Source organism: Spermophilus citellus (assembly GCF_964194105.1).
Source record: "Spermophilus citellus genome assembly, chromosome: 7".
Lineage (NCBI taxonomy): Eukaryota > Metazoa > Chordata > Mammalia > Rodentia > Sciuridae > Spermophilus > Spermophilus citellus.
In genome coordinates, this window is record NC_138188.1 from 55,957,270 (window position 1) to 55,969,355 (window position 12,086).

Consider the following 12,086-nt stretch of genomic DNA (forward strand, 5'->3'; position numbering starts at 1 on the left):
TCTCAAAATAAAAAATAAAAAGGGGGTCAGATCCAAGATAACAGACTAGATAGGGGCTGCATTCCTTCTTACTCCCTAACTCGGGATTCAAGCAGAGGAAATACTGTTGCCCCTGAGAAGTGTCAGTTTAGCTCCTTAACCCATTTATTGATTGGGTTGTTTGTTTTTTTGGTGTTAAGTTTTTTGGGTTCTTTATATATCCTGGAGATTAGTGCTCTATATGATGTATATGTGGCAAAAATTTGGTCCCAAAATGTAGGCTCTCACTTCACCTCATTGATTATTTCTTTTGCTGAGAAATTTTTCAGTTTCAGTCCATCTCATTTATTAATTCTTGATTTTATTTCTTGTGTTTAAGGAGTCTTGCTAAGGAAGTCGAGCCTAATCCGACATGATGAAGATTTGGGCCTACTTTTTTCTCTATTAGGCACGGAGTATCTGTATTGTGCAGAGGGGAGTGAGAGGAGGGGTGGGACTACGGGGATGGGAAGAATGACAGAATGAGACAGACATTATTACCCTATATACATTACATGTATGATTACATTGCTGGTATGACTCTGCACCATGTACAGCCAGAGGAATGAGAAGTTGTACTCCATTATGTGTACAATGTGTCAAAATACATTCTACTGTCATATAGAACTAATTAGAACAAATTAAAGGAAAAAGAAAAACAGAAGAACAGTAGAATAGAAGAGGGGATCAGTAGGAGGGAGGCAAAGAAAAGGGGAAGTACTAGAGAATGAAATTGATCAAATTATACTTTTTATTTTGATCATGTATGAATATATTATAACAAATCCTACTATTATGCATAATTATAATGCACCAATTAAAAGGGGGAAAATAAATAAATTATTGTTACACAACTAAAAAAATAATAAAATAAAATAAAAAGGGCTAGAGGTGTAACTCAGTGGTAGAGTGCCTCTGGGTTCCAGTACTAAAAAAAAAAAAAAAAAAAAAAAAAAAAGAAGAGGAAGAGGAGGAGGAGGTGGAGGAAGAAGAAGAAAGGGAAGAAAGAAAAAAGGAAAAGAAACTAATTTGGCATGCTAGGAAAACAACCCATGATTGGAAAGCTGGTAAATAAAGGAAAATAATTCAGCTTTTCTCACTTCATAGAAATCAAATGGTTGATGAGGTATAAGAATTCTAGATGATAAATGCAAAAGAAATTATTAGATTAATCTAGGCAACTGTCATCAATGGCTACTAAAAACATTAAGGTAAGATGCCTAATAGGAAACTATACGACAGATGAATCAGGCTTATAATACCTAAACACACTGATCAAAACATTACTAGAATAAAGACAAGCAAACATATGTGCCTGCTGATGTGATGTAATAGGAAATGAACAGTATCATGTACAAACTATTCTTTAAAATTCTTAAGACTCTAAAATCTTATCAAGGCACTAAATCTAACAACCAGTCTATAGGAAATATAGAGGACTAAATGAACATGTTATATATAAATATATCATTAAGATACAATCAGGTAAATGTAGAATACAATACGTTCAAAAGAACAAATGACCTGGTTTAATAAATTATAAATTTCATATATTAATATTTATATATTTATACATATGAAGGAGGAAATGTTTCAGACTTAAAAATGACCTCAGAGACATATTAACTAAATGCAATGTGGGACTGTTTCTGATGTAAATAGAACAACTATAAAAATATATTTCAAAAATAACTGATCTGCTATTCTGCTGTTATGGAAGGATATTAGGAAACCATTGGGAAAATGTGCAGGGTCACTACAGTTATATTTAAATGAGAATAGTTCTTATCTTTCAGACATTTTTTAAAGTCTTTAAAAAAGAAGCCAGTCAAGAAGAAAAAGACTAATATCTTTGTTTACTTCTTCTACAAGTAGGGGGAAATGAATGCAAAGAGAAAACTACTCTGATAAGAAATGTTTCTAAGGAAATGAAATGTTTTAAAGAATAGGAGATTTTAATGGTTTAGAATCAGTGCTGTGGAATAAGATACCTATCCTACTTCTAGACCCAGTTATGTGGCATATAAAAGAAAGCATTCTTGAGAAGGCTGTAGGGGAAGCACTGGTCCCAGTACTAAGGTGACTTTTAATTAGAACAATAACATGAACATGATTTCAGTGAACTTATGACACTATCTTCACCAGAAGTCTGACTGAGCTCCCAAAGACATTTTTAAATTTCAAAAATAGCATCTTCTCCTAGAAACATGATGTAAAAGTTTTAAAGCTAAATTATATGCTAGTTTCTCTAATGCAAAACAATATATCCAGTTGTTTCCTAATGTCTTTCTATAGTAGGAGATCACATTTCTCCAGTTCTTTTCCAAATATATAGTCGGTCTATTTGTATAGAAAACAAAGTGCCAATAGGGAGAGAGAGCATGGGAGGAATAGATGAACTCTAGATAGGGCAGAGGGGTGGGAGGGAAAGGGAGGGGACAAGGGGTAATTAATGATGGTTGAATGTGATGATCATTATTATCCGAAATACAGGTATAGACACAAATTGGTGTGAGTATACTATGTATACAACCAGAAATATGAAATATTGAGCTATCTCTATATAATAAGAATTGTAATGCATTCCGCTGTTATATATAAATAAAAAATAATTAATTAATTAAAAAATAAAGAAAACAAAGTACCACACTGCATTTAGTTAATTTGTTTCTTAAGTCTGTTTAATTCTGAAACAATTCCTCCTTCAAATACATACCTCTTGTTTAAATTTACAATTTATTTATTAAGAAAACCAGGTCATTTGTTCTGCTTACTATTACACATTCTGATTCTGCAAGCTGACTTAATACACCTTTAAGAAAATATGATATTTAAATTCCAATTGTACATGCCTCAAATTACAGATTCCTTAGAATTCATATTTGCCTGAAGTTTTTCTAGGGAGAATGACTTTTTTTGTGTATTTGGCACAACAGAACCACAACAGAACCAGATGTGAGATTCACCAGTCTTACAACTAAAGACATTCTGGTAAATGCTGTTATAGTTGTAAAACTCTGGTGACTCTTACATTAAATATGTCTGTGCTGAATTTTAAAATGTACCCATTATTCTTTTTAATTCTGGTCAGCCCTAGGATTAATATCCTGATACTCATATATCACCTGATACTTATTCATAGAACCCTCAGATTGACCAGTTCAAAAATTTTGTTTTACATTTCCTAAACACTCACTTAATTCTATACATAGCTATAATGAGAGCAATAGCTATCATTTATTTTTGTTTTATATACATTATCTCATTTAATCCTAAAATCACTATTATTAGAATTTACCTTTACAAGACATAAAGTGACTAAGAGTCAGATAATCTTGAACTTTGGCAACTATTAAAAGCCAAATCTAGGGCTGGGGCTGTAGCTCAGTGGCAAAGCTCTTGCCTTGCATGTGTGAGGTACTGGGTTAGATCCCCAGCACCACATAAAAATACACAAATAAAATAAAGGCATACTGTCCATCTACAACTACAATTTTTTTTTTGTTTGTTTTACAAAGCCAAATCTATACCCCATGCTAAAGTTACAAGGACAACAAAGAAACAAAGATAAGCTTGAGATACTAGAAACACCTCATCCTCTCTCTCAGCACCGTTTCCCCTTTAGGCACTTCATCCTAACAAAGTCATCAACTAAGTCTTTTGGAAAGAATTATCTACTAGGATGCATCCTGGAGCTAAGGAGCAGATTAAGAAACCGTCTTATTCCAGAATATGGTATCCACAAAAGCTGAGCTCGAGGGAGAGAGGAAGGGCAATGAATCCTATTATTGGGAAACAGCAACTTCCAGGTCGAGGTCTACATTTAACAATCAAAACTCAACATGATGGCGAGGATGTGGGGAGAAAGATACACTCATACATTGCTTGTGGGGCTGCAAATTGGTGCAACCACTCTGGAAAATAGTATGGAGATTATTCAGAAAACTTGGAATGGAACCATCATTTGATCCAGTTATCCACTCCTCCATATATACCCAAAGAACTTAAAATCAGCATAGTATAGTGACACAGCCACATCAATTTTATAACAGCTCAATTCACAATAGCTAAGCTAACAGAACTAACCTAGGTGTCCTTCAATAGATAAGTGGATAAAGAAAATGTGGTATATATACACAATGGATGTTACTCAGTCATAAAGAAGAATGAAATTATGTCATTTGTTGGTAAAGGATCTGGAGACTATCATGCTAAGTGAAATAAGCCAATCCCAAAAAAACCAAAGGCTGAATGTTCTCTCTGATATGCAGATGTTAACACACAATTGGGTGAGGAAAGAACAGAAGTTCAATGAATTAGACAAAGTGTAATGAAGGGAAGTGGGAATGGGAATAGTACAGAAAGTAGAATAAATTGGATATAACTTTCCTATGTTCATATGTGGATACACAACTAGTGTAACTCTATATCATGTACAACCACAAGAATGGGAGGTTATACTCCATGTATGTATAATATGTCAAAATACACTCTACTGTCATGTATATCTAAAAAGAACAATAACAAAAAAGAATAAGATCTCTGGTTTCTGAGTTAATAAAACACAGGTCAACCAAAATCCTACTAAGCTTCTGAGAATACTGTAAAATTTTACACCCTACAAGTGAAAAGCTGTGATTGTTCAGTCCATATGGAAATCCAGGGACCCCACCTCACAACAAAAGAAAGTAGGCTACTGAAAAGTAGAGCCCCTACAAAGGGTGTACTCCAAAATGTCCAAGGAGATCTTCCCAGGAAGGCACACTGACCAAATTGACCAAGCAACTAACTCTATTGCTAACAAAAAGTTTTCAGGATATTCCCATCAGGCTGGTTTTGAGTTAGGGGCTTGGTCATCACTGTGTGTTGTTTTCCTTTTTCTTTTCCAAACTGTTTAATCGTTGTAAAATGAGAATATGAGGAGAAGGAGGAGGGAGAAGAAAAGTTAAAATATATTTACAGTTTTCCAGACCAAAGAGTTGATGCTGGATGCAATAACTGGATGAGTCTAAATTATCTTCTTTTTAGGAGGCGATATGAGTTTGTTTTAAAATCATATGTGTAATAGTTGCATTAGGTAAGTAATATATTTCTGAATTATATGGATGAAGGTATGTGTATGTGGTAACACGGCTCCCAACAATCTTCACCTTGTGATAATTGTATCCTGTGTAAATCTCTCCACTTGGGTATGAGGTGGACCTAAGAGTTTGCTTGTATTAAAAAGAATATGGCAAATATGACCTTATAAAAATTATGACTTAATGTCTTAATGCTTGCTGTCTGGCTCTTCACACTTACTTGCTCTGATAAAGTAAACTACCAAGTTGCAAAATACCCTACAGAAAAAACACACTATAAGGAACAAAGAGAAATCTGAAACCCTTGGTCCAAAAGACACTGCTGAACTGAATCCTGCCAATAATAGTGTCAATGAGCTTGAAAGCAAATTTTCCCTCTTTGAGCCTTTAGCCCTGCCTACCATTGTTACTGCAGCCTTAAGAGATTTTTGAGCCAGAGAAGCTAGCTAAAGCAAGCCTGGATTTTTGACTAACAAAAACTGAGAGATAATAAATGTTGCTGTTTCAAGCCTCAGGTAACAATAAATAAATAATACAGTACGGCTGCTAAACAATCAAAGGAAAGAAATAAGTGGATATCTATTTTGTCTGCCCAAAATCAAATCATATCTTTTCTGATAAATATGCCTTGATTGTCCTTTGAGGAACAATTCCACTAATCTCAGTGAATAAATAAGTAGCTCAGATGAGTTGACTCATCTTCCCCGTCTCCCTTAATCAAATACATTAAACCCAGACTTAGGACATGAGACTAAAACGCTGAGACTTCAGATGGAATTACTAAGAAGAGAAGTACTTTCTGCTGGACTTGCAGTTAACAGAATGTACACCTAGAGCTACCAAAGTCACAAAATGGAGAAAGCCTTGCTGAAAAAGAAGCCAATTACAGAGAAAAGGAGAGACAAAGTGATAGTTATTTACACCTAATTTAAACCTGAACCAATGTCTCAAGTCAGCCTGTGACTTGACTTTGCATAAGCCAGTAATTTTTTTCCTTCCCTTCTCACATTAGGTTAATTTGAGTTGAATTTATGAGGGGAAAAAAGATTTTTAAGATATCAACCTAGGAGGTCCATGAGAAGAGGGACAAAATTTGTTCTATTCATGACTATATTCCTTATTGGTTAGCTTAATGCCTGGCAAGTAGGTATCACTCAATAAACCTCTATTGAATGAGTAAAGGAAAATGTTCTGTGTAAAAACACTGTGTAGGTCCAATTTAGTTAAAATGCAACCAAATGTTTAAAAACCACTGAAGGGCTGGGGATGTGGCTCAAGCGGTAGCGCGCTCGCCTGGCGTGCGTGCGACCCGGGTTCGATCCTCAGCGCCACATACCAACAAAGATGTTACCAACAAAGATGTTACCAACAAAGATGTTACCAACAAAGATGTTGTGTCCGCCGACAACTAAAAAATAAATATTAAAAAATTCTCTCTCTCTCTCTCTCTCTCCACTCTCTCTTAAAAAAAAAATAAAAATAAAAACCACTGAAAGCATACATTTCCCTTTTAAAATAAAGTTTCTGGTTATAAAAGTTTGAAAAATTATTTACAAATATTAGGTCCAAGATAATTTGAATTAAATAAGCCATTTAAAAACTTCATGATTCATCTTACCTCAGATAAAAATCCTCTATTACTAGGATGATTCCTTTTTGTTTTGAAAGAAAACTCCTCTTTCTAGATATATTCATCTTAGGGCATTTTTGTAATTAAGACTAGTCCTTATTTTGAGTAATACTATATTAGATAGTTCCCATGTACTGTATAAATATAATAATTACATTCCAAACCAGTTAATTAGAATTCACAATGCATTCTTTGTCACAGGTCCACTACCACATATAATGTTTTGATTCTCAAGTTAAATAACTGAAATATAAATTTACATCATCATCTAGATCCAAATATTTGTAGAAAAAGTTAAAGACTGAGAAGCATATTAAACCATATATCTTGCAGGGGCTGATGTAGCATGTGCAAAACCCTGGATTTTGAACCTGGTACTGGAACAAAACAATAATAAGAACAAAACTGCAACAGGTAAGAGACAACTAAAAATTTGAACACTTCCTGGATATTTGATAATATTAGGAATTTTGTGTGAGTGTGTGTATGTGCGTGTGTGTGGTGCCGGGGATCAAACCTAGGGCCTTATGCATGTGAGGCAAGCACTGTACCAACTGAGGTACATCCTTAGTTCCAGGAATTATTTTTAAAGTATGAAAATGCTACTTTGGCTATGTTAAAGAGTCCTTATATATTAGCTGTATAATTGAACTTTTCAGATGAAATATGATGTCTGAATTTACTTGAAAATAAATGAAGAAATGAGTGGTGATATGGATGTGATTGATTACTGGAGCTAGGTAATGAATATATAGAGATTTGTACCACTACTCTGTGTATGGTTTAAATTCTTCAAATAAAATATTTTAAATTTAAAATAAGTAAACAGACCATAGAAAAATTATAATTAACCTAATTATTATAAATCTTGTGAACATATCCAAATTTTAAAAATCTGGAGATTGGGGAAAATAAAATATTTGAACAGAACTGATCATGAAATTACAAACCACATGTTTCCAAATTTTTATAGCAATTACTATATGAATTATAAATCCTGAAGATAAACATATATGATATATATAATAGGAAGAAGAATCTCCCTTTCTTTGGCAGAAGATTTGCACTGGCAAATTGTCTTTGGCCTCTTCCCAACATCTTTTTTCAACTAATTATAATATATTTGTTGAGCATTTTTATATGCAAGCCTAGGCTAGTGGAGCCCCTAGACAAAGACAAAACTGAGAGAAATATAGTACATATGTCTTACTGTAAGAAGCTCACAACAGAGTAGATAATCACCCATTGACACATTCCAAACTCTCGGTATCAATCTTATAAAGCATTTCAATTAAAATTAAATACTAATCCCAAAACAGGGCACCATAGCACATTGAATATCTCAAGCTGAAGGAATCTGAGAAAACAGAAAGAGGAGAAAGGTCACTCTGACACTTCTCTAAAGCAGGTTATAAGACCTTCACATTCCAGAGGAAAGGAATACCCTTGTCTCTAAAAACAGAGAGACTCAGAGAAGAATCTGAATAAACAGGCCTTGCTAAGCTTTCCCATTTGTTCCCAATTAAGTATACTACTTTTGCTCTATCATATTATTCCTTTACAACTATCTACTCTTCATCAAACCTAACAATGAAAGCATATCAATTTAACTGTTTTTTTCTGGTCTTATTTTCCTTATGAGGGATCCCATATCATGTAAAATGTATATTATATAAATTTGAATTCTTTTTTCTTGTTAACATGTTCTTTGTCATGGGGGCCTCAGCCATGAAACCAAGAATGATGAGGAAAGATTTTTTTTCTGCCCCACACTTCCTAATTCCCAATAAGAACTTCCCACCATTTTCCAGTTTTGAGTTGCCTTAGGTAATTCTTAAAAGGCAATTGTTAAAAATCAGGTTAATTAAATTCATTCAATTATGAATAAGAATATCCAGTAATCCCAGCAACTCAGGAAACTAAGGCAAGAGGACCTCAGGTTTGAGATCAGCCTCAGCAACTTAGAAAGATACTGTTTCAAAAGCTAAAAAAAAAAAAAAAAAAAAGAAAAAGAAAGACTAGGGATATAGCCCAGTAGTAAAGTTCCTCTCAGTTCAATCCCTAGTACCTATGATAAATACATAAAATAAAATTTATTCCTATTGGTAACTAGCAAGTTAGGCCTGCCTTAGAGTCAGTTCTAGTAGTTAAAAATTTAACTTATTCCTATGTGTCAGAGCTTCTTCCTTAACTAAATTCACATATTTCATAAACGGTTCAAATTCCACAAAGCTGTCCTAAATCTATAACCACAGTAACTACAGCTGTTTCGATTCTCTTTCAATGAAAGGTTCTTATCATCATAAAAAGGTAACCAACTAATGGCATAGTTAAAATGGTTCAAATGTGCCTGAATTTTCATAAATTTTGAGTAAATATAACAAAGATAATTCTATATTATATATAGTGAACTAATATGAAAAGAAGCAGGCTCAATCATCCTATGATCATAATCATACCTGCATAGTCCGTCTTTTAGTTAATGTTATTTGAAAATTTTTCCACTCCCAACGTTGCTCCACTACATGTGCAAAAACAACATGCCCATTTCCGCAGGCTCCAGCAATCTGAGTGCCATCAATTGACCATGCAATATTAAATATGCTGCCAGTGTTGGGTTTTTCTAAAGCATAAGACCACTGAAGGGAAAAAAGAAAGAAAAATTGACTGAACAAAACAAAAATGTTTGTAAAAATTTAAAACTGATCACATTAACATATTAAGATAATTTTTTAAAAGAATGTATCTTTATCTGGAATTATTAGAAATGTTTTCTTAATAAAATTCTAGTATACTGAACAGAAGATACACATATATTTTAAAAGTAGTCAGTAGAAAAACATGATAAAACATTACATGAAATCTCTCAAGGACTGTAAAAACATACCATTTCCATTCACATGATTACTTTCAAGTAATAATACTGAAAGGGTAAATGCAAAGATTCTGTAGGACAAAACAAAGTTCTCTATAGTCTCTACATCTAAAAATTTCTGATTATAGTATTTCAAGAATGTCAGCAAAAACTGAAACTAAACACAAAATGTCACTAAAACATCTCTGATACACATTCTAAATCATGAAAGTTGAAGTACATCTATCCTCTCAGAACTAATCTAGAGATCAATAAGCATCAACTAAGACAAAAGAGATTCTTGCATATGTATACAAGAAGACAGCAAGGAAAAAAAACTATTTGATAGATGGTACTAGAGGCCTTTTTCAGATGCAACATACATATTTGCAAAAAGGATGATTAATTTGTTTGACTAAACTTACATGCATGTTTTCTTTCCTTATAACCTAGAGTCAAATTTAAGTCTTGAATTCTGTTATTGATGCTTTGGGGTTTTTTGTTTTGTTTTACATTATTATTTTTGCAGAAATATGCATTATTAGGAATTGGGGGTGTGGCTTGGTGGTAGTGTGCTTCTATCCCTGTACCAAAGGAAAGCAGGGAGGAAACATTCATTATTAGCTATAGGCTCCCTCCAAAACCAAATATGAGAGAAATGAAAAAACAGAAAAAAAGTCACTAATTTATACTACTGTCATACAAAACTTTAAATTCCTAATAAAAAATTCATACATAAAATAAAATAGTGAATGACTTTTACCACTCACTAACATTTTTTTTCATCTTTTTCACTCTTTTTGAACCCCTAAATGCTGCTTAAACATTACCTTAAGGGGGTAATGAATAAATTATAAGCTTTGCTTCATCAGCAGTACGAAATATTAGAAATTTCCTTTTCTGGAATTACAAATATATTTTTTTAAAAGAACATATACATTTCAATATATCTTTTTAGAAAATAAGTGAAGACTGAGAATTTCAAAGACAAAAATAATCTGCTTCTGGCAATAACAATAAGTTTACCCATAATATGTCTGACAAACAAGAATTATGAAATACTACCAAACAATTATTTTATATGAATATTAAAAGTGGTTGACAGAGATAAATAAGACTTGATGTATTGATACCACTTAAGGTTTTGAAGCTTACCCAAATCTTTCATTTTCAATTTAGTCAATTCCTACAGCATAGATGGAAGAGAACTTAACTTGTATTTTAAAACCATAGATTCATATTTTTAAAGTATTTACTTTAAATTATGTTTTTTCAGTTTGTTTAAATCAAAATGCAAATAAGGTACAATCACTGCAATTGGCTGAAAAAAAATCTCTTAGATATGTTTTCATCTAAGTCCCATTTTCCACATTATTTCTTGCCTTGCAGATTTTTGCTGTTGCAGAAACTTGATCATTTGTTCTAAAAAGTTTTCCACATCTGGATTTTGCCATTTGTATTCTCATGGTGTTATTTAACATGTTCTTCTGTCAGCTTTATTTCATATAAATTGATACTTATATTTAAGAGTTTTGACCAAATTCAGGTTCAATTTTTTGACAAGAAAACTTCAGAAGTGATTTTGTGTGCTGTTGTGATTTAAGTAAGGATGTAAATAAAGTTTGGCATAGTCAGGTTTGGCACAGGGAGGAACAGTTGGAGGGAATGTGGGAAGATAAGGTTAATTATTCATAGATCCATGAGAGAAGAAAGAAACTCACCTCCCAGTACCAAAGGTAGGTACCATTTAGGACTCAGGTGCTCAACCATCAGATAAGAAGAGAGAGAAAGAGGAAGAAGCTTTTAATGGGGTCCAGGATATTACCTAGCTGATTTTCTGAGACAGAGTGCGATTAGTTAATTTGAAGAGAGCTTAGTGTGGGAACTTGGGAGTTACGTTATCAGGTTCACAAGGCTTACAGCAAAAGTAAGATGATCAAAAGTAAGAGGCTGAGACAGGAGGATCAAAGCCGCCTCAGCAAAATTGAGACAGTAAGCAACACATGATAAATCAATTGCTGTTTTGAAAGACTCAGAAATATATTTTTGTACAAAGGAAGGTTAGTCTTGAAAAACTGTGAGGCAGACCAGTTGGATTTTGAATGTGGGCAAATATCACTGGCATCTCCCCAAATAGCCACAACCTTAGTAGTAGTCTATAGCTAGTCAAAATTTTCCCCAGAAAGGGAAACCTCCCCAGATTAACCATAAACTGTTTCCTTTTTTACTCTTTCATCTAAAATCTACTCTTATATAATCAAATTACTTACCAATTTACCAACTTACTTATTCTGAAAGAACAATATCATAAATTACTCCCGAGATACTATTATATTTTAAGAAATGATAATTTCTTAAATCAAAAGAATAGCTAATGAGAGAAATTTGTTAACAGTGAGAAAGTAGTGAAATCCTTCTACTCACATAACTCATTGTTTAGGTTGGCCATGAACTGCAGTTACAAAGTATTCATGTTCTATTATTTGCTGTAAGAAATTACCAC

General features: G+C 33.2%; 1 protein-coding gene across 3 annotated transcripts in view; it reads right to left on the minus strand.

Moving 5' to 3' along the window:
- The window catches only part of IFT80 (intraflagellar transport 80), a 142,633-nt gene that overhangs the window by 56,156 nt on the left and 74,391 nt on the right, over window positions 1-12,086 (minus strand). For 2 of the 3 annotated variants that reach the window (XM_081302445.1, XM_081302444.1), the window contains one exon: window positions 9,189-9,368. The exons of the other annotated variant lie outside the window; for it this stretch is intronic. In XM_081302445.1, coding sequence (XP_081158571.1) covers window positions 9,189-9,368 — 180 coding nt within the window. The remainder of the gene's footprint in view (window positions 1-9,188; window positions 9,369-12,086) is intronic. 3 annotated transcript variants of the gene reach the window in all.